The sequence below is a fragment of the Chinchilla lanigera genome, unplaced genomic scaffold, assembly GCF_000276665.1.
Source record: "Chinchilla lanigera isolate Chin_1 unplaced genomic scaffold, ChiLan1.0 scaffold00107, whole genome shotgun sequence".
In the NCBI taxonomy this organism is placed as follows: Eukaryota; Metazoa; Chordata; class Mammalia; order Rodentia; family Chinchillidae; genus Chinchilla; species Chinchilla lanigera.
Window position 1 is genome coordinate 2,419,944 of NW_004955508.1, and position 24,533 is coordinate 2,444,476.

Here is a 24,533-nt window from a genome sequence, read left to right on the forward strand (position 1 = left end):
TTTTTTGTTTTTCTCCGGTACCGGGAACCGAACTCACGACCTTGCACTTGCCAGGCAGGCGCTTTTGCCGCTGAGCTAAATCCCCAGCCCCTGTAGCACAAATTGTTTAAAAGAAGTTTTTAATTGAAGTCCTTGACACATTTCCTAGCACAAAGTAGGTCCTAAAAAATCCCAAGAGAACCATTAGCATTATTACTATTTTAGAAGTAGTAATATTGATACTAAAAATGTCCTAGATGTAGACAGATCTTCAAAGACTGCAGTTCATTATGTGTAACTATGAATCTTCAGATTTATAAAATCTGGGTCTGCTCTGGGAACCATGAAGTTGATTGACAAAAAAGCCTTCAGAACATCCTGTTGGCGAAGATCTTCATTACAGTTCATCTCCTACGTCACGTCTGCAGCCCATAAGAATGACTGGGTTCACCTTGAACAGATTTCCTGAGTACTTAGAAATATGCAAATATTAAAATGCCAGAAACAAAAATAATGTTTTCAGTAGAATTTACTGTAAAATTCATGAATTCCCAAATGCAGGAATAAAAGATATTTTCTTATACTCCAGCTTGATTAAAATAATATACATACACTCAATAGTATATAAAAATAGAAGCTAGAATGTTCTCTGTTCCCAGTTAGGAATAAAGACAGATTTCATCCCAAGAGCTTTTTCATTTTTTATTCTGAGCCCAGGTCTCACTATGTTGTCTTGCGAGGCTTGAACTTAAGATCCTCCTGCATCAGCCTCCTGAAGTACTGGGATTACAGTTGTGGGCCACTACATCTGGCAAAAATTAATTTCAGTGCCTTTCATAGACCAGTAGATGAAAGTTAGGAGGTTGTGTTAAATTGTACTGGGTACAACATGAGCTAGGTTGAGGAATTCATGTCAACTTAATTCAGGTTAGCCAAGTTATACTGAACTGCTCTTAAATTTCTCTACACAGACCATAATAATGTGATGCAATTTCATTCTTTTGCACAAATAGGAGAAAAGTCAATCAGAATAAGTACTAAACACTCTGTAAGATAGATGTGAAGGGGCAGGGATATAGCTCAGCGGCACAAGCACCTGCCTAGCAGGCACAAGGTCCTGAGACTGATTCCCCGAACCAAAAAAAAAAAAAAAAAAAAAAAAGACATGAGGTCTTAAACTCTTAGTACAGTAAATAACTCAGATTAAAGAGCACAGTACCTAGTTTGTCTTTACAGAGCGTGGTTGCTGACAAGACTAAGTTGCTTCATTAGCATATGAATCATTACTGTGAACTTTCAGAGTTTTTAAACATAGTTTGTCCTCTTCTGCAGTTTTACTTTTCCCCTAGTTTTGTTTGCATTATTAACTTAGTTTTTCTCTCCTGAAGAAAAGCTTTGCTCAGCAGAGAGTACTTTTATCCTGGGTCCTTTCCAAAATCTCACAAACTGTGAATTAGCAGAAACAAAATAAATGTGGTTTATTGTGCTAATAAATAAAAGGTAGAGTCTATTTTTCACTGGACCTGAATAGGGAGCAAATAGATTCAAGGTTATCTAGTTTGAGTTATGAGTTGACAGTTTGAGATTTGTTATTATTTTTAACATGATTGGCTTTAGAGTAGAGAATTTTCTTTTCTTTTCTTTTTTCTTTTCTTTTCTTTTCTTCAAAATGAACCAAGGAGTTCATTCCTTTAATGACTGACTATCTGGTTCTAGATTCAGTCGATGGAGTCTAGTGGAAAACTCGGCTGTCTCTCTGGTAGACCTTGGCGTGGCTCCTCCTTCGGAAATGTTAGCAGAGCTTTTTATGTGAAACAAAATTGAATTCACCCACAGATTTTCACTGGGTGATTCAAAAAATAAATTATTATAAAGCCTGTCCATTCAGAGGAGTGTTGTTACAGAAGTAGACAAAGGAGTGCCCATCAGTGGGCTGCATCACTATTAGAGAAACTTTTTCTAAAACGCTATCATCTACAATTTAAAATAGGTGAATCTACCAGATTGTCAATGGCTTTTAAAAACTGATAAAAATTAATGTTGGCAATTGTGTGAGAGGAGGGAATGAGCGTGAATAGAAATGCAAATTAGTTTATTCTTTCTGAAGGGCAGATTGTGTGGTATGCTTAACAAGGAAAATTAATGTGGACCCTTTGACAGAGAAGCCCATGTCAGGAATTTTACCTAATCACTCAGCTGGGTAGAGATGCCTCAAAAAGATACTCAGTGAGGCATTATTTGTAAGTAGAAAAATCTGAAAACAGCCCGGTGTCTAAAACCAGGTATGGTGAAATCAAATTTAATAAATAGAAAGATACGAAGGGATATTGTGCTGCCACTAAAAATTATGCACTAGATGCAAAGTTGTGTGCATGGAAAGTGGCTCATGAAATATTATGGAGTTAGTTAAAGTTATCCATGTAAAAAGATGGGCAGATTTATTTAAGCTTATATATGTTGACTATACATCTATGGATATGTGAACAGAGATTCCTGAAAAAGGTGTTTTATGAAAGGAGAAATGTCCTCTTATTGTTATTTTGTTGTTATTTTTTTGTGCACTTAACAAAAGAAAACAAAATGATCAAGACACTAAAAATGGGTAAGAATGGTAGCTAACTTTCATAAAATGAGAAGATTAAGAGTGACTATTAAAGCTAGGATTAAGGATATAAACATTTGGAAAGGTTTTTTTATCCTCTTTTAAGATTTTTTTCTCCAATTTTTTCATCTAGTTTTTGAAACTGAAAGTAACATGGTTTCATGTTTAAAAAGAATGACTCATGCTGTGAAGTGTATTTATGATTCCTAAAATGAAGTGAAAATTATGTGTATAAATATATGTGAACACATTCATACAAATATATTCTTCATTTACTCAACTGACCTTTACAGTGGATCTTGGATACAACATTATATAAATATATCATTATTCAACCATCTCATCTCTTATGTTATGGATGTTTATGTCTAAGTTATTGCTAATGCTTCATAAAACAATGCTTAAGTAACCTTGATTATGTACAAAATTACTGATAACTTCTTGAATACCATAGTAGGTTTAAATTGTTGATTATTTTGGAGTTTATTTGGGCATAAGGAATAAGTGAAGAATCCATCTTCAGTCTTTCAGTTTTGTTATTTTTCCACTAAATTAGCTAACTTGTACTGCAATATTTTCAAACAATTTATCTTTTTACCCAATTATATTATGAAACTGTCAAATCCCTCTAAATTGATATACGGTTTTGTGGTGGTATAAAATACCAGGAAATTGGCAGTGAGTGGGAGGAGAACAAAGCATGATTTTTTTTAACCTGGAAAAATATATATGCAAGGAGAGCTGGTTACACCGAATTGCACATGTCAGGACAACTCTCCTTCAGAAAGCAAATAGAAAAGCTGAATACTATACAAAAAGTGAGATGTTTGGAAGAATTGACAAGCAGTCAGGACAGCCGGGACTTGAAAGGCCAAGCTACTAAATTAAAAAAACTAAACTGAAATGTTTTGTAGGCAAAAGAAAGATGGGGGAAATGAATGAAATGGGGTAAAGCCACGGTATAGAACAATCAACACAAATAAAGTTGTTTCTTCAAAGCACTTGAAATTGCTAAGCTTCCAGAAAGATTTATCAGGGATAAAACAGAAAAGACAAATCACCCATAATGACTGGGTGAAAGACATAACTACAAACATTAAAATATAGAGGATGTTATGAACAATTCTATACTAATAAACATGAAAATTCAGAAGAATGACAAATTCCTTGAAAATGTAACTTATTGAAATTGACACAAAATAATCTGACTAGTCATATCTATATCTAGTAAAATAATTACTGTACATCCATAATTTAAAAATTTTCCTGTAAAGAAAATTCTTCTAGTAATTTTAGGAAAGAATGGGAACATATTTTGTGATACTTGAATATTGCAGAAATGCAAGACTGTCATAGCATTTAAAATTAATATAATTAACTGTACCAAAAGAATAAAAAGTACCTTCTGATCATATTTATAGGTGAAGAAAAAGTATTTGCTAAAAATCGACAATATTCTTGTTTTTTAAAAGGGACTGTCTCTACTAGACCAAGAAAAGAAAGGAATTTACATAATCTGTTAAATGCTTCTATGAACTTGACAGGTAGAAAAGCATTGATAGTTTTCCTTTTGAGACTGGAACAACATAACCATATCATCATTCATATTGTGCACAGTACTAGAGATCTTATCAAAGGTGATTAAGCAACAGCAACAAATACAAAAAGATACAAAGTGTGTAATGATCAGAAAGGAATAAAATGTGATCTTCAAAAATGCAAGCAATCTACCAATAAGTGATATTATTAAATATATATAATAATACATGAAATGAAAGATCCATTTAAAAAATCAGCTATGCATGTGAGTTTAGCAACAAAACAAAGAAAATGAACTTTGAAAAAGGTATTATTTGCAATAGCAACAAAAAGCACTGAATACCTAAAACTAAATCTAGACGGATGTTCAAAATCTTTCTATAGGAATGAGTAAGAAAAATTAAACAAAACCGAAAGAATGATAAGGCTACACAATGCTTGTGGATTCAGAACTTCAATAGTGAAAAGATGTACACTTTACCTGAATTTATTTACAAAACTTGGTGCAATTCCAAGTGAAATAACAGGTAGGTAATTTGTGTGCAAATTCACAAGATTCTGAGGTCAAAAGATGATTCAATGTCAAAAGGCAAAACTGTGAGTTTAGAAGACATCATTTCTTTTCTTTTTTCTTGACCAATTTCACATGCTTGAATTTGATAGTTAGATAGACGACTGATCTGAAAACAATATGCAGTATAAGAACCATTGTTGAACTGCTACCATTTTGTATGATGATGCTCTGCATCATTTACAATGGTTTTTCTTTAATTATTTTTTTTACTTCTTACTGTCTTTGATTGTTTAATCACTCCTACATTCTTATATCTAATGGACTGAGCAACTTTGTTGAAGATAACAGAATGTAATATACCAACCATTGTAAATTTCTATCATTTTGGCTTGACATCATGTATTATTTTTGTTGTTTTTGTGTTTTTTTATTTTGTCGTCATTGTTTTGTCAGTTTTTTAATTTTTAACATAAAAAAAGTAAAAGACATCAGCAAAGCCAAATGGTAGCACGATACAACTAGACACAACTAAAACTGCTGATGGAAATGTAAATTGGCACCACTGCTCTGGAAAATTGCACATTACATCCCAGTAATTCCCCAAGAAGGTTAACATATAGCAGAAACATGCATTCGTAGACCCAAACTGGAAACAACTCAAATGTATATTTCTATAATGAATAAGTGAACTGTTACATGCAACACAAAGACTATCACAAATTTATTGTCAAGTAAAAGACAACGAAGAGTATATATCATCTAATTCTGGTAATATAACAAAGAGTGCATATTGCCTAATTCCAACTCTATAAAACTGGAAAAAAAACAAGAAAAGCTAATTTGTGGTGCTAATGCTAATAGTTACACTGCAGTAAGGAAGTAAGACTAGGAAAAGGAATGGGAGTGATTCTGGGGTGCTTGTAATCCTTTTTAAAATCTTAAATTGTAAACATGACCTACCTACTTTTCTGGATGATTAAGTGCCAATAAAAACATTTTTAAACATAAAAAATCAGTAAAATTCTGAGAATATAGAGTTGAAATAGTACAATGAATTATGAATCTACACTAATGTAGAAGAGCATGGCATGGATGTAGAGAGAAATAACAACAGTTTAATACACTAAATGAATAAGTCAAAGTAAAAGTCTAAGTTTTTCAAAGGAAGAAGATCTCTAAAACAAATACAGTGGTACCTTGGTTCACAGACCCTTTGTGAACAATTTGGTCTGCAAACAGAAGCATTTGGCAAAATTTTTTTGTGTGTGTGAACTCTGCATCAGATGATGAACATGACCACACCCATCTTTTCCAGGATTATGGAACAAATTAAATTTGTGAACTGAGGCATATCTGTATTTAAAACCATAGGCTCTCATTTAAAATGAATAGCAAAAAATTCCATCATATTTCAACAACTAACAGAAGTAACTGACTCATCCCCTATACTTTTCCTGTTTCTTTAAGATAATGAATAGCTACAATTGGGTGGATGGCAACAGGCAAAAGAAACAGACTTTCTTTTTATCTGAAAAAAAAAAAAGTTAAAAAGTTGACCTCATGCCTTTCAAAAAGATTTTTTTTTATGGAGTGGAAAGGTTTTTTTGTTCTCTTAACTAGTGCATGCATTTAAAGAAGTATATCATTTTAAATAATATAACCCCACCTCCAGTCAAATGATTTCTTGATCTCTTTAATTCAAACTCCAAGGGAAGACTTTTGGTTTTGGAGAGATTATGTACAGGAGTTTAAATCTTGGTACAAGCACCTAGCTTCTCTCTCAGCCATTTCCCCTGTGATCACAAAATGGCTCCCAGCAGCTACCTGGTCAGCCATCTTTCAATTTCTCATCCAATAAGGAGGTGGAAATCTTTGTCCTGGCATTCCTAGCAGAGGTCTCATTGAATTTCTTTGGCTCCAAACATGTCACATCCTCTTCCAAGCCAAACACATCACCTAGAGAAATGCATTGATTTGAGTGATTTAGTCCCAGATTACATGCTCCATATCTGAGCTACCAAGTCTATACAAAACAAATAGCCCCTCCGGAGACAAATTGAGATACAGCTACTAAGAAGGTAAAGAGATTCTAGGTACCAAAATACTCCTTCTGGGGTAAAATGTACTTGAGAATGGCTCAGGAGAAGCCCTATGAACTTAACTTTGATGTTTTTTAATGTTAAGAACTAGATATTTGCTAAAGAATGAAACTTTTTGTTTCCCTAGGATTCCTATGTTGACTCCTTAATCCTCAGTGAGATGCTCTTTGGGGGCAAGACCTTCAGGAAGCAGTTAGGTCATGATGGCGGAATCTTCATGAATTGAATTAGTGTCCTTATCAGAAGGGACCAAAGGAGAAGATCTCTTTCTCTCCTCTATGTGAGAATACAAGAAGTTGGTATCCATTTGCAAACCTTGAACGCTTTCCCCAGCATTATATCAGCCAGCACCTTGATCTTGAACTTTCTAGACTCCAGAAATATTAGATATGAGATTCTATTGTTTAAGCCACTCTGTTTATGATATTTTGTTACAGCAACCTGAACAAAATAAGATGATATACCAATCTTGCTTCTGGAAGAAGTAAAACTATAATGAGCTAGAAAAAAACTTTCCTATCCTCTATATTTCCCTGACTCTCATGTTTTCCAGTTCTCTGCAGTTATTTGAGTGACAGTGTTTGCTTATGTTAGCCAGCCTAAAATGTAGAAAGAGTGCTCAGGAAAATTGATGATGACTGCCATTGCAGAAAGACCATCTTGTACCCAAGGAGCTGTGTCTCTTTTAATCCTTTCTTTCCATTACTGGTTTTAAATAATTTTTCTGACAAGATTCTACTTTTCTGTCTGTCAACTGTCAGTGAGCAGGTATTGGGCATTATTTGTGGGGCTGTAAATACATTACATGAAAAAATAATGAGTCCTTAAAAAGTCAAGAGAATGCCTCCAGAGACATTTACCTGACAATGATTTATGCAGGTCTGGGAATGAAGTTTCAGAAACTTCTAAGTGAAAACTCTAGAACATAAAGTCTTTTCCGAATTGGCCTTTACTGTGGCCTCTGGACACATTTCCCCTTTATTTTTAATATGGAAGTTGGAAAATGTTTTTCATGTTCAACTGAAATTGTTTAGTTAATGGTCTAAGAATAACTCCTGGGAGTATCTCTCAACATAACAAGTTATTACTCCATTCTTCTGACTGAGTTTGATGTATCTGTCATGCTTGTCCTGAATAAACTGATCCCTGAGATCAATCATTTTCTTTTTACCAGCTAGAAATTGTAGACATTTGGTAGATATACAATCAGTCAATTTAAAGAGGCTCATTGTCTGGGCTTTGAAATAAACTGATCATTCTAATGTTAAAATACTATATAATCAATGTTCACCCTTATTTTCCAAATTTTCCTTTTGTCTCCTTTGCATATGTGAGCAAGGAATTTAGCTTCAGCTTTTTAAAAAAAATTTCATTCTAGCTCAGTGGCACAGTGCCTGCCTGGTAAGTGCAAGGTGTTGTGTTTGATTCCCGACATGAAAAAAAAAAAAAAAAATTAGTCCTCTGGGACCTGAGAGCTCAAGTATATCTACTGGGTAGTGTGCAGGAGAGGTGAAATAATCTCTGCATTGTGAATTACAATATACCTCAAGCACATCAGTTAGCTTTAGTTCTTTAACAGGGAACATGTTGCCAATTTATTAGGAATTGTTCTATGAAAGAATCATGCTGGTTAATACTCCCTGAGGGTGTCTTTGGAAGCTTTAAGTGACACAACTGTCGCATATGTCACTGGGCAGAGAGCCAGGTAAGTCAGAAGACCTAACAGAATAGGTGGGACCTGTGTCCCCCGAGAGGCTGAGCTCACTCCAAAAGGGAGGTTCCCTACAGGAATGAGGACCACCCCATCATCAAGTACAGTCACAACAAATTAAAATGGACTCAAATCTGACTCGCAATTAATTGATTTTCATTTTTATTTTGTTTTCAGTTGTTCGAATTTATGAACTTCTTGGCTGAGAATGTCATCTTCTGTTACATGGGCCTGGCGCTGTTCACCTTCCAGAACCATATTTTTAATGCTCTTTTTATACTTGGAGCCTTTGTATCCTTTGAAATACATAACATGGGGTGATTAGAGAGGAGAACCGACTACTAACTTTTAAAGTTATGCCCTCAGGTTCACCGCAAAGTTCAAAGTCAAGGCAGATACGAAATTTCCAGTTTAGAGAGAAACACTTCCTAAAAACCTGGGGCCTTTATTAAAAATGTGTGGTTCAGGATAAGAAGATTGGAAAATACTGAGAGCAGTAAAAGGGAAAAACTAAAGGAGTACGAAATTTTTCAAGTCTTCAAAACATGTTTAGCTAAAAATTATAAATTGTTTACATAGAAATTATGGCAAGACCCTTCTTACAGGAAAATATATTTAATTTAAATTAGAGTATAACAGAAAGCAGACAGGATTGTAACATTTGGAAATGTTTTCCTTTCAAGACAGTAATTTTTTTTTTCCTAAGTAGGACTTTGAAATTAAGAGAGAGTGAGAATCTTAGCACAGTAGGTTTAACTTTCAACATTATAAGTATCATGCACTTGAAAATATATTTTAATAAGAAAGCACCTATTCTTTCCTAGGAAGACAGATAAGAGCTAGACCTCACTTTTAATGCAGAAGATTTTCCTAGCTGTAGGCCTGGACAGGAGGCATTCCCAGTGGAAGAGCTGTCTGTCCAAAGGAATACTGAGCCGTGAAGAAAGTCAAGGGTATTCAACAGCTGCTGTCCTTCCTCCCACCTTGGACCACATGCAGATGCTCTTAACAGCTGATCCCTCTTTCCAGCCCTGCTCAACTAAGTTCTTGCATGTACCCCTCTGTCTCGTCTCACTGAGCATGCGGCTGAACTTTCAACTGCACCCAAAACCTAGATCTTAGAAAAAAGCTTCCTTTCCCCAAATAAATTCATTCCCCTGAGCACAGACTGGAATGGACAGCTATGTATCAGGGACAACAACAATGAAAAAAGGAGAGATAACTACCACTAATGTTTTTATAGATTTTTCCCTATAAAATCTTGATTTTAGTAAAATGCCTCTTAGAGCCGCAATTGTATTATGTATTTATCCAGGCAGCTCCTCTCCAAATTAAATCTACTAAAAGAAAAAGTAAGCGAAGCTTGCTAGAGACAGGCATATTAGCTGATAGAAAGTAAGATGGAAATTGGGAACGGAAGTACATTTATCCTCTCCAAAGTGCTGCTTGAGGAGATAATGCCACGCATCACAACAGTCACTGCCTCACATTTTACAGAGAAACTCAGCCGAGAGTCAGGCGTCAGCAGCATAAATGGGATGAGGAGATTTACAGTGATTGAAACGATTCGGCTAACAATTTTAAACCGAGTATATATTCACAGAAAGGCAGAGATCCTCTTTTACTTCCATAAAGGATCGACATTGAAGGATTAATTTGGGGAGCAAGATGGACATATATGAATTGACATGTTTATCTTTGTTCTCTAGGTCATAAGGTAGGGAAGCTTGAGGACATAATATTTATGCTCAGAGTCAAGCCCTCATTGCAGTATCATTTTCCTCAATGTGTCCCTGTGCTTGCCTACAGCTAGCAATTTTTGTGGCCAGAGCGTGTAACATATATCCCCTCTCCTTCCTCCTGAATCTGGGACGAACACAGAGGATCCCGTGGAATTTTCAGCACATGATGATGTTCTCAGGTATGTCAGCTATGGGACATGTTCATACTGCTGATCTCTCACATGTCCACAGAACCTGGAAAACCATGAAGACACTCAGAAACTATCCATGGAAACATAAGTTTTCTTTGCTTCACTGTACCCACCACCAAGTTCATATCCCCATAGCAACATAACAACCGTTGCTGAATTCCTATCATCTTGTTTGGTGAAACTGTATCACTTATAATTTTTTTGTTTTCATTTTTTATTTTTGTTAATGGCTTGATCCATCTTGCTTTCTTACATCTGGTAATCTGACCAACTTTGATGAAGATAACAATATGTAATGTAACAACCACTGTTAATCCTTATTATCATTTTGTTCTGAAACCCTGTATCGTTCTTATTGTTTTGGCTTTGTTTAGTTTCTGTCTATGTGGTTGGAATTTTGCTATTGTTCTTTTTTTTTTTTTTTTCATTCAAAAATGTGCCTAAAATGTGCATGGACATTTTCGTGCCTGATTTCAGATCAAATGGTATATTGGAGCATTTGAATTATCATTTTATTCTAAGTTGCATGCTCCAGGTAAATTGTGTGTAAATGGTGCCATGCTTGTCCAGTGTTAAAGCCTTTTCTTAGAATATCTGCTCCTTCCCTATATAAGACTCCAGAAACTTTTCATGGTTACCACAAAAGCAAATTGGACCTAAGTGTGCTTGGTTAGCTAGGTGGGAAAACAGATATTAATTGAGCACTCAGCAGGGGCTCAAGAGTAGACCTAGGTACAGGTTGATGGAACCAACAGGTAACCTATGTTCTAACTGTTGAAACCACACCCAGAGGCTCTTTTCCAAAGGAAAATAAACCGAATGAATTTGCTGTCTGCTGAATAACTCTAGACACTGGAAGTTTTGTCTATTGATCAATTTTTTTTCCCAGTAGTCTTTCATTGTGTAGCACTTTGCCTCAGAAGCCCTACATGCTTTTGTGTACTGTACACTCAGAGGCAGTCCACTGGAGGATACATGGTGAAAAGAAAGGAAAGGAAAGGAAAGGAAAGGAAAGGAAAGGAAAGGAGAAGAGAGGAGAGGAGAAGAGAGGACAGGAGAGGAGAGGAGGGAAGAGGAGGGAGGAAAAGAGAAGAGAAGAGAAGAAGGAAAAGAAAGAAAAAGAAAAGAAAAGGAAGAAAAAGAAAAAAGAGAAAAATCTGCTATCAGAATAGTGCAAACAAATATAGTTTGGAGCACATACGTGCACATAGAAAATATGAAAGAAACTAATACTTACTAATATTTTCTATTTGCCGTTTACTATTTATCAATCCTATGAAGCACATTCACACATTTTTTTTAGATGGGGAAATTAAAGTTCAAAATCTCAAAGGCGTTAAGTTACTTGGCCAAGAACAAGGTTTCCGGAACCCACATTTGTGACATTGCACATCAAATCCAACCTGGTATCTAGAAGTCCGTATCTTTAGAAGTAATACTAGAAACAAAAGACTCGTTTCACCTTTCATTCTATTCCAGCCTGGTCCACACATTAAATGGGGGCAGCTCCCATGTTGAGAAGGAATTATTTAATCACATAAAGACACATGGAGATCCAAAGGTAAAAATCTTCCTCCTAAAAGCTTCTGGTGGGACTTCCTAGCATCCCCAGCCATGCTAGGGTGAGAAAGAAAGAGAGAGAGAAGGTGAAATGTTGGGTTGATGAGTGATCTTCAGCTTAGAACAATAATGAACTTCAGTGGTGAGTTAACTTCCATTATACGAAAGCAAGAGATAAATTTGATCCACTGATAAATAGAAAGCCAGGATTAGGTTGCATTTTTTTTTTTTTTTAAAGATTTCTAGGAATTGGAAAGCATTTATTTTGTCCTTCTTTCCCATCAAAATATCAGTAGCTTTGCTCCAGGGAATAGCAGCTCATTTTCAAAACTTGGAGATTATATTTTAAATGTTGTTTCGACAAAAATGTTATTAAAATAATGTAGAGCTTTAGGTTATCATATCGGGATGTTAAGTGCTTGCCCCAATGGCCACCTGATTTGATGGTTTCTTCAAGGTCGGCACCATCTAATTTTTGCTTAGCTGCAGGACTCACATTGCAGTAAAAACTGATAGAGGTCAGTATAATATAGTGTATATTAGTACAGCCAAGAGGTGCGAGGAGCATAATGTAATGATTTCATGATATTCTAAAGTAGAGGATTAGCAAACCAAATCTGTACATGCCCATCTTGTTAATAAAGTAACTCAGCTATATCCCTTTGTTTATGGAGTACCTATGGGGTTTCTTTGTTGTTGTCCTATAGGAGAACAGATCAATAGTTGTGAAAGAGACTCTGTGGTTCACAGAAAGTAAAATATTTACTATCTGGCTATGTTTTAAAGCATGATCCCTCTAGAGAAGAAAAACAATGATTCCATCCTATTGACGGGGCAGAAATTATTTCTCGAGTCCATGGGAGTGACAGTTAGTTGGTTCCCAGTATGCCACATTTTCAGGACAGCTACCTACATGCAACTGTGATTTGCAGAGAATGCCACCTACCGCCTTCCCCTTAAAGCAGCTCTGTCATCTGCCAGGCACTGACTCAACATTAGCACTGTAGCAGCTTAAACGCAAATGTCGCAGCCACCTTGAACCAAAGTGGGATTTTTTTTAATGTATCTGCATTTTTGTTTTGTATATTTTTATATTGAAACAGTTAAATAACAAAAATTAGGTTTCTTCTTTATATTTTAATAGTCATTTTAGTAAAGGTTAATAATATTGATAGTACTATTTGGTATGTAGAGAGAATATGGGAATTTCTACTAAACAGGTGTCTTAGTTTTCAGATGAGGACATCGCAGTGTTACATGGTTATGTAATAACTCAAGAATCAGAACAAGGTTAAAATGCCTCTCTCTCTCTCTCTCTCTCTCTCTCTCTCTCTCTCTCTCTCTCTCCCTTTTTTCATTTTAAAGAGAATTTTTAAAAACAACAAAATAACAACAACATAGACAAAAACAAAACAAAGCAAAAACAATAACAATGATACAGGGCTTCAAAACAAAATGATAGGAATTAACAGTGGGTGTTATATTACGTATTGCTATCTCCAATGAAGTTGCTCAGATGACCAGGTGTAAGAATGCAAGATTGATCAAACCATTAAAGAGAATAAAAAATAATTTTAAAGAAATGTTAAAAATGGTACAGGCCTTCACTAAACAAGATGGTAGAAATTCAACAATGGTTGTTACATTGCATATTGTTGTCTTCAAATTCTCCCTTTACTTTGTAGTTAAAATGCACAAATACATGTAACATGAAGTTTATCATCTTAATCATTTTAAGTGTACAGTTCAATGCTAGCAAATATATTCATGAAATTGTGCAATCAACCCTATCTTCCTACTCTTTTCTTCTTATACAACTCAAACTCTAAACTCACTAACAATGCCTGGCAAGCGCAAGGTCGTGAGTTCGGTTCCTGGTACCAGAGAAAAACCAAAACCAAAAAAAAAAGAAAAAAAAAAAATTAAATAAACTCACTAACAGTAGCTCCATCCTCCCTCCTCCCAGCTCCTGGAAAACACCATTCTACTTTTTTTTGTCTATGATTTTTGTTACTTTAGGTGCCACTCTAAGTGAAATCATCCCGTACTTGTCTTTTCATACCTGTTCTATCATAATGTCCTCAAAGTTTATCCATACTCTAACATATTACAGCATTTCCTTTCTCTAAGTGTGAATAATATAATCCTTTGTATAACACATCCTGCTTACCTGTTCCTCCCCTGATGGACACTTGGATTGCTTCCATATTTTAGATATTGTGAATAATACTGCTGTGAAGATCAGTATATGAATATGACTTTGAAATTTTGCTAACACTTCTATTTAATACATATCCAGAAACAATTGCTGAATTATGTAATAACTGTACTGTTTGGAGGAATTGCCATACTGTGTTCCATAGTTGCCGTACCAGTTTACATTCCCACCAATTGTGCAAAAGAGTTCCAGTCTTTCACTGGGCATGGTGATACTTACCATAATCCTTACTCTGAAGGCTGAGACAGGAGAATCACTAAAAGTTCAAGGCCAGCCTGGACTACATAGCAACATCCTACCTCAAAAACAAACCAAAAAAGAACTCCACATCTTCACCAACACTTATTTTCTCATTCTTTTTAATAGTAGTCACTCTTCTGCATGTGAGACATTACCTCATTATTGCCTTTGTTTGTATTTCCTTCATCATTAGTACTGCTGGTCTGCTCTCATTGATAGCCATTTGTATACCTTCTGTGGAGCAATGTCTACTCAAATCTTTTGCCAATTTTTAAATCATCTTTTTCTTTTTGTCATTTAGTTTTAAAATTTCTCTGTTTGCTTGATATTCAATTCCTATCAGATACATCATTTGCAAATAGTCTCTCCCATTTTATTTGTTGCTATTATTCCTCTGTTTATGTTATCTTTTAATACACATTTTAAAAATTTCCAGATCTAATTTTTCTATATTTTCCTGTGTTGCCTACACCTTTTATGTTATATCTTGTGTGTGTGTGTGTGTGTGTGTGTGCATGCGTCTTTTTGAGACAGGGTCTTCCTATACAGTTCAGGCTGGCCTTGAGCTCACTTTGTAGCCCAGGCTGGCCTCAAACTAGCAACAATCCCCCTGCCTCAGCCTCCCGAGGAGTACTGGGATTACAGGTGTACACCACCACGCCCAGTAGATGTTATATATAAAAAGCCACTGCCACATCCAGTGTTGTAAAGCTTTTGTCCTACGTTTTCTTCAAAGAATATTACAGTTTTAAACTTTACTTACATATTTGATCCATTTGAAGTAAATTCTTGTAACTGGCATAAGGTAAAGATTCAACTTCATTCTTTCCCTTAAGGATATCAGGTTTTCCCAGCATCATTTGTTGAAAAGAGTATCTTTTGCTTGGTCTTGACAGCTTTGTCAAAAAACAGTTGACCATTCAATTGAGAATTTTTTTCTGGATTTTATTGTGTTTGATGTGACTCTATGTCTCTCTTTATACCACTACCACATTGTTTTGATTATGATACCTTTGTAGTAGGTTTTGAAATCTGGAAGCCTGAGTCCTCTATCTTTGTTCTTTTGCAAGACTGTTTTGATTGTTTGGGGTCCCTTGAGATTTCATATGAATTTCCTGTTTCTGAAAAATAACCAAGAAATGTTATTGGCATTTTGATGAGAATTTCCATTAAGTAGTGCTGATATCTTAACAGATATAAATCTTACAACCCATGAATACGGGAAGCATTTCCACTTGTCTTCTTTTATTTCTGACAGTAATGTTTTAAAGTTCTCAGCATACGAATCACCTCTTAATCTCATTAATTCCTAAATTTTTATGTCATTGTAGACAGACTTATTTTTATACTTTCCTTTTCAGATTATTCATCGCTAGTATATTGAACTGCAACTGATTTTTTGTATTATCTTGCTTCCTACTGAGTTCATTTAAATAGTTTAAAGAGGTTTTGTGTATATATGTGGGATCTATTGGGCTTTGTATACATAAACAGAGATTGTTGATTGTTATTCTTCTTACTTTCTATCTGAATGCCTTTCTTTCTTTCCTTTTCTGATTCCTTTGCCTAATTGCTCTGGCTGGAGCTTGAAGTGCTGTGTTGAGCACCATTGGACATTCTTAACTCATTCCTGATTTTAGAGGAAAAACTATTAGCTTTTCACCATTGAATATATTTATTTTAGGTTTTTCATACATAGTTGTTATTAAATTGAGATTGTTTTTCTTCTATTCCTAGTTTACTGTGTTTTAGGGGATGGGAATGAGGAAAGGCATTAAATTTTGTCAGGCTCTTTTTCTGTATCAGCTGAGATAATCATGTGGACATTTCTCTTCATTCTGTTAATGGGGTTTGCAATTTTGATTAATTTTGACATGTTGAACCATTTTGCTTTCCAGAAATAATATGCTGCTAAACTTGATAGAAATTGCTTATAATTCTTTTCATTTCTCTACAATGACAGCTAATATCCCTACTTCCATTTCCAGTTTTATTAATCTGAATTTTGTTTCTTTGTTTCGTCCTCTACCTAAATGTATGAACATTTTGTTGATATTTTTGAAGAGCCAACTTTTGATTTTACTGATTTTTCTTCATAATTTTTCAATTCCGTTCTCTACTTCATTTATCTCTGCTCCAACATTTATCATTTCCATTTTTCTGGTTGTTTTAGGTGTAGTTGATTTTTTCTAGTCCTTTAAATTACAAAGTTAGGTTGCTGATTTGAGATCTTTCTTGTTTTTAATTTGTGTTTACTGCTATAAAATTGCCCTTTACACTGTTTTGCCTGTGTCTCATAATTTTAGTATGATGTGCTTTTACTTTCATTCATCTTAGTATTTTTTAATTTTCCTTCTGATTTTATCTTTGATCCATAATTTATTTGAGTGTGTTATTTAATTTCTGCAAATTTCTTCAAATTTGTGAATTTTCCAGTTTTACTTCTGTTAGTGGCTTCTAACTTCATCCTATTGTGCTTAGAGAAAATACTTTGTATGATCATATCTTTTTAAGGTTGTTGCATTTTCATCACTAGCATGTGGTGATCTTGGAATGTATAGGCTGCTGTTGTTGATAAAATACTCTGTATACATCTGTTGGGTCTCATTGGTTTAATGTGTTAAACCTCTATTTCCTGACTTATATTCTGTCTGGTCATCTCATTCATTACTGAGAGTGAGGTGTTGACATCACTAATTATGATTGTAGAAATGTCTATTTATCCTTATAATTATGTCAGGTATTGCTTCATATATTTTAATGATCTGTCATTGGATGTGCAAATGCTCACAATTGTTATATCTTTTTGTATTGAACCTTTTATTTTTTTTGGTTTTTCTCCAGTACCGGGAACTGAACTCACGACCTTGCGCTTGCCAGGCAGGCGCTTTTGCCGCTGAGCTAAATCCCCAGCCCCTGTATTGAACCTTTTATTAATAATATGATGTCATTGTCTCTCATAAATTTGTTTGCTTGTATGTTTTTGTCTTTTGGGACAAGGTTTCACTGTGCAGTTCAGGCTGGCCTTGAGCTCACTTTGTAGCCCAGGTTGGTCTCGAATTCACAGCAATCCTCCTGTCTCAGCCTCCCGAGTGCTGGGATTACAGCTATGTGCCACCGTGCCCGGCTTGTAAATTTTTTTGAATCAAACTATTTTGTCTGCTATTAGTATAGCCACCCTTCTCTCACAGTTACTATTTGCACAGAACATATTTTTCCACACCTTCATTTTCAATCTATTTGTACTTTGGTTCTAAATTGAGTCTTCTGTAGAGAGCACAGAGTTGGATCGTATGTTTTCACCCACTCTGCCAGCCTTTTTCTTTCCATTTAAAGGTTTAATACAGTTACATTTAAAGAAATTACTGATAAGGAAAGACTTATTGCTGTCAGTTTACCATGTTTTCTATATACCTTATAGCTCTGTGTCCCCAATTTCTTGCAGTACCGTCCTCTTCTCATTATGTTTTGCAATAAAGTTTAAATCCCTTTCTCATTTCCTTTTGTGTAGGTTCTATAGCTATTTTTCTTTAGTTATCACATTCTAATTTAAATTTATACGATCAATAGCATACAAAAATTTTGCCTCTTTACAACTCTATTTCCACCCTTTTTTGTTGGTGATGTCACAAAATTATCAATTTTACATTGCATTTCTCATCATGTATGTGAATAACTAAACATTATTTCACATACATTAGTTTCTTCAGTTATGTAGAAAATAAGCCAGAGCTTGACAAACCAAATTTGTAATACTAGCTTTGAAACCATTCAATTGGTTTTTAATGTATTCATATCTTAAATTACATAAAAAATGAAAAAATAGAGCCATAAACTAGACAGTATTACTAAATTTTTACTAGTCCATGTATTTATTCATGTTTCTGTTCCTTAATATGATTTCATGCATCCTTGCATTCACCATGAAGGATTCTGTTGCATGTTTACACTTTGAATGAACATATAGATCTGTGTCCTTTTGGACTCCAAAGTTTCTGGTAAGCAATCTGCTGATAATTTTAAGATCCCTTGTATATAATGAGTCACTTCTCTCCTATAACTTTTAAGATTTTCTCTTGAAAGTCTTGTCTTTCAATCATTTGATTATTTCAGTATGTGCCTCTGAGTTCATATAATTTGAGGTTCAGCAAGTTTCTTGGATGTTTATATTAATGTCTTTCGTCAGACATGAATGGAAAGTTCTTAAGGACAAGTTTTTGAAATATTCTCTTTGATACTTTTTCTTTCATCTTTCTTGTACTATCATAATCTTTCTGCTTAATTTTACCTTATATGGTCTTTAAATTCTGTTCATTTTTCTTCCATCTTTTCTTCTTACTACTCTCCAAACAGTGGTTTCTATTGCCCTCTCTTCATGTTCATTGACTTTTTCTTCTACCTGTTCAAATCTCCGTTTGAATACTTCCAGTGAACTTGTCATTTCAGTCATTGTGCTTTTCTTTTTTTAGGCTTTTAATTAAATTTTATTAGGTTTGAAGATCAATTTTGAGAAGAATTTCCATCTTTTCAATAATGATCTTCCATCCAGGAACCTACTACCTCTACAGTTATTTTTTGTCATTTAGCAAAGTCATAAGAAACATTTTGTCCAGGTTTAAGTACTATACAGATTCTGTTGCTTTTTTGAGTTGAATCCATGTTTTTTCCATAATATTCTTTTCAATACTTTCTGTATTCTCTTGACTTGGGATTTAATTCTATATTACTATTTTTTCCATATTAGGCATTAAAATTTTTTTATCTTAAAGATAAAAGAATGAAAACATATTAACCAACACACGTACATGTAGAAAATAACACAAAAACAATACAAGCAATGCAGAATTTTAGACAAGGTGATAGGAAATTAACAATGATTGTTGTACTGCATATTGATATCTTCAAATTGGATACTCAGATAAACAAATATAGATGTGTAAGATTGATCTAACACTTAAACATTAACTGTGGAAATCAGTTTGGAGATTCCTCAGTAAACTAGGACTAGAGGTCCGATTCAACCCAGTTATTGTGCTTTTCAACGCCTAAATTACGTTTTTATTTCCTTTGATGCTTTCTGTCTTCTTTTATATTTATATTTTACTCACGTATCATTTCTTTGACTTTCTCCCTATCTTCCTTTGCTTTTGACCATCTTTAAGAAAATTGATTTAAGGTTATTGTCCAGCATATCTGCCACCAGGTGTTCTTCAGGGACAGCCTCTGTTCATTTATTTCTTTTCTTTGAATGGCCATACTTACTTGTTTATTTATATGATTTATAATTTTTGTTGAAAATTAGTCACTTGCACCTAACATTGTGATAATTCCAGAAAGCAGATTTGCTGTGACTAATGTTTGCTTTTTTTGTTTTTGATTATTGTTTATTATTATTATTACTGCTATAGGCAGTTTCTGTGCCAAGTATCAGTCTGAGGTATAAACTTAGGATCTTTTTATGTCTTTAGAGCCTGTGGTTTTCCCTCTGCTTGCATAGTCACTTTTTAATTTTCCATTTATATGTACTCATTTTTTTTAATCTCCTACTCTAATTTAAAGTCTGTCTCCTAAAAACAAAAAGGAGGTAAATCAAGGTCAGGAAGAATAAGAAGGGCACTGTACCTTTAAGTTTCCTAGAATCACTTTAATCAGAAGGCCAAGAGCTTGTAATAAGGGTAGAAGATACAACGGTCACTGACCTCTTTGTATCTCTGTGATCCGAACTGGAAAACAATGATCAGAACACAGATCTATGATAATTGGATAGGGTCTTTTGCTTAGCTGACTCTTGCAAGAAGTTTTCAACCCACTCCAGGAACACATATTAGCTGCCTGCCTCTGTCATATGTAGTAGCCACTGCTCTAAGAGCTGGAACTGACCAAAATTAATCACAGTTTACCATCCACCCCTTCCCCCTGAATGTTGAAAACCTTCAGTAGACTCCATAATTTATTGGATTCTGTCACTAAATTGTCATCTAGGTGGGAAGACAGATTCCTGGTGCTTCCTACTCTGTCATCTTCCCAGAATCCCATTATCGGTCTCTTTGTGGAGATTAAAAGAAAAAGAGAAATTGGGTATTTTGCTGACAATTTCACAATAAATTAGAAATGAAATTGTGAATTGAATACAGGCTTCTTTACTATGAATTTAGAACCTTCTCAGCTACATGATACTACCTCAGATTTACCCTCAAAGTCATGAGAACAAAAGCTAAATTCAAACCATATCCTTCCTAAACCAAGCAAAGCCTAGCATATCTAATATATCTCACATGCAAACTTGACCTCCACTAAGTTAAAAAGAAAAAGCAAACACATGTTGATCCCTTCCCAGCCACAAGCTGAGACTCCCACACTGCACCCACCAGCTACCATCCATGAAATACCAGGTGTGTTTACCACATATCCGGTGTTTTTTTTCTTTTTGAAAGAGAATGCTCCAGACACAGCTTTGATTGTCTGCATGAATTCTGATGGCCACACCTCACTCAAGATCTAATGTCTTAAATATGTTTGCCCGGCAACAAAGAATTTAAAAGATCAATTTAAAATGACTGAATTCAGAGAAGTTTACAAAGCAGGTCAAACAATACATAAGCCAGCCTTTTCTGGATTTGTGAGAATAATAGCTGCCAGTCACCTTAAAGAATATTTGCTTCAAGATGCAGTATAGTGTTAATCATGCCTGGAGTGTTTTTGGTCATTCAATAAGAGGTTTGACTTTAGTAGCCCTCTGAATTTTATTGTCCATACTTCGCAAATAAATTTAGATGGGGCCTTTCTTTACATAGCTCAAAATATGTTGCAGAAGCAACAACAGTTCTCTATCGAAAGTAGGAAAGTGAATTCATTTTTAAAATTAGTCACTTGAATGAACCTGGAGGTTCATTCGGCAGTCATTTATTGCTATAATCTCTTCCATAAGTGTTTGCATGAGCTAACGTAAGACAAGGGCCTGGTCGATAAGACAGAGATATAGACCTGACCCAAGTTTAGTCCACTAAGACCCTGTGCTTCGTGGAGTTCAGCAGCCACTCAAAGGAGAACTTGAACTTCCTGTGCTAGTCAATCACACCCGCCATTTGATAAATCTTTTTCCATTATCTTCTTCCCAAACTTCTGAATGGCCTTCTGGCACTGAGTAAAACTAAGCCCTTTAAATAAGCATAGGTAAATTTACTGTGAAGTCAATGCACCTAAATTTCTGTTTCCCTTTTTACACCGTCTTCCCAAGATCCTGGGAGAGGCCCTAGTGGTGTGTTGCTGTGAACATTCATTGCTTATGTATTTTATACTCATTTTGCTTTAAAAAAGGCCATAAAATATGTAAACTTCATGTCCCACAAAACCTCAACCAGACCTGCAACCAAATCTGGAGGCACCTGGAGGTGAGAGTTTAAGGAGGAATCCACCCCTTTTTCATCCATCTCCTGCCAGCAAGATGAGTCTTCAGTGAGTGTTCACAGAGGACTTGCCACAATTCAGCATTGGTTTTAGAAAAGCTCACATGGTTTATGGGTGTCACACAGTCACTGCCACCCTCTACCCCCACTTCCTCCTTTCTCCCTAGAGCCAATTAAAACCAACACAGCGACCGTCAGGGCTTAGACTGAATTTCTCACCTTGCATAGACCCCACCTGGTTTACGCTGCATGGAGACTGGCAATGTATATGCACGAAGCCTTAAAACAGGAACATGACTAATGGCCTTCCAGGTGAAGTGTGTGTCTTCTTTGTCCATCTTCTCTGTCTTGGGAAGTTTTTAAGAACGCCAATTCTATTCTTGGTGGCTTAGATGGAGTTAAGAGTCAATCCGGGACGTGTACTCTGAGACATTTGAAGATCTTTAAATTCGAGGCCAGCACGCTGTAACTGCTTGGTGTATCATGTGACATACAGCACAAAGGGCTTAAAGGAATGCTAAGCTCCCCTGAAACTGTTCTTGTTGCTCTCAAGCATAGCCCTGCTTAATGCCATGAGTGAGCAGCCCCACCCCAGTTCTCAGTTCCCTTGAAACCAAAGAGGCAGCGCTCTGTGGTTTAAATTAAAGAAAGAGATGTGCTCTGCACAAATTAGCCTGCCTATTGATGTGGTGCATATTACAAAGATCAGTCCTCTTGTTTTAATTCAAATCCATGTGCTGCGATTTTTATTTAATTTAAATCTAAATAAGAGCCAGGAGTTGCTAGAAGGAGGGGAAATGCTAAGCCTAATTGATCCCTGGCAGCCTTCCTGAAACCACTGTGACTTGGGAACTATGGGCTGCTGGGCTAGAGACCCACCATGCAGAACTGCTTTGCTTATCTCTCTACAAGGGAAGCAAAGGAAGCTCTAGGACATGTGGTAGGAGCCAGATGACATATCAAAAACCACTGCTTCTTAAATTGCTCCATTTCTGCTGCACTTGGAAGAAGACATTGAAATCCTGATATGTCCTATCACAAAAGCATGGAAAATATGACCACAGTTCATTTATTTTTTTTATAAAAAGTCACCAATAAGCTCACATAGTCATAAAAACAACAGCAACAACTGTAGCCAGGTTTTGCTGCTAATGTTCATGGTTCAATTCATTGTCCACTAGCATTCATTAACATTCATATTGCTGCCAGCATCAGAGGATTAGGAGAAAGACAGGGAAGAGAAACTTTAAGTTAAGAAAAATTATCCATTAGCATTTATTGTTTTCCCTCTCAAATGTCAGAAGGGGATTCAGCTTACTATTCAAATTTTGTGGAATACTATGTTCTTCAGGTCACAGAACACCATTATTCTGTGTAAGGTCCGAACCACTGTCAAGGGTAGAGACCACCTTTGTCAGTGTCTTTCTGATAAGCCACTGATCAAGCCATGATCAGCATGCAATTTAAGACTTTAATCCCATGGGGATAGGGATTTAGCTCAGCGGCACAGCCCCTGCCTGGCAAGCATGAGGTCATGAGTTCGATTCCCAATACCGGAGAAAAAAAAAGACTTTAATACCAAAATGACCTGATCTAGCTGACAATAATAATAACCAGGAAGAAAACATAAGTGGAATGAGAAAAAATGAAAATGAATGTGTAGAGTGAAGAAGGTCATTGTTTCTGCAGTGCTTGATTTCTCTTAAGCTAATGGAACTCCAGCAAGCCAACAAACATTGCTACAATTACCAGTCACCATGTGAGAAGGACATTTCCATGCCCTCTTCATCACAAAAATATGGCACTCAGATCAGCAACTTTGGTATCCCTTGGGAGCTCGTTAGAAATACTGAATCCAAATCTGCATTCTAACAAGGTCCCCCAAGGTAATTCAAGTGCATGTGAAAGTTTGGAAAGAATGTCCCAGAACATAACTGCAATTCACAGCTTCTGTTCTGAGTCTGTCTCTTCGATCCATTCATCTCACCTCATTCCGTTTTACCTGAGACATTCCTAGATGCCAATCTTGTCTCTTGTTCTTACTTTTGCCATCTGATCAGCATAGCATTCTGTTAGCCTGATTCCTGAATTTTAGCTCCTTTAGCATGCTGAGCTATTTCCCCTTATTCACTCAACTGTCCCTCTGCCTAGAACTGTTTCTATATCCACCCACCTTCTCTGTCTTATTGAGAAATTTCTTTTATTCTTCAGACCTTACTGTAGGACTCCCTATTATAAGCCTTTGTAACACCTCAAGTCTGAGTTGCTGTCCCCCTTGTCAGTTTCCAAAACACCCAGTACTTCTCCACTCCTGTTAGGCATCACACTCTACCCTTAGCTTTCATGTTACCTAACTGCACACACTCTAGGCTGGGAGCTTTGTGAAGACACAGTGCTCACCACTAGAGCTCAGTCCCCAGCACACTCCTTGAAACTGAGTAGTTTTCACAAATATTTAATGGAGAATAGGTGAATGAATGAAAGAGGCACAACATTGTCCACCTAACCGAAATTGTACATTTCACTCCAACTGCCACTTCAAAATTATCTATCATATTACCCCGGGGAGCTTTCTAATTGGAATTGTCTCCATAAGCAGTTTTAAGACCAACCTTGTCTACTCCATAGGTGGAAGATTAAAATTTAAGGCAGAAGATCAACAAATAAAACCTAGTCATATTGGACTGCAAAATTTTCCCTGGAAGTTCATAACAGTAAACAATGATAATATT

At 35.7% G+C, this 24,533-nt stretch overlaps 1 protein-coding gene across 3 annotated transcripts in view; it reads left to right on the forward strand.

Annotated features, from left to right (window-relative positions):
* Slc9a9 (solute carrier family 9, subfamily A (NHE9, cation proton antiporter 9), member 9) overlaps nt 1–24,533 on the forward strand; it is a 611,715-nt gene that overhangs the window by 359,866 nt on the left and 227,316 nt on the right. For all 3 annotated transcript variants that reach the window (XM_005407730.2, XM_005407728.2, XM_005407729.2), the window contains 2 exons: nt 8,622–8,735; nt 10,254–10,365. In XM_005407730.2, coding sequence (XP_005407787.1) covers nt 8,622–8,735; nt 10,254–10,365 — 226 coding nt within the window. The remainder of the gene's footprint in view (nt 1–8,621; nt 8,736–10,253; nt 10,366–24,533) is intronic.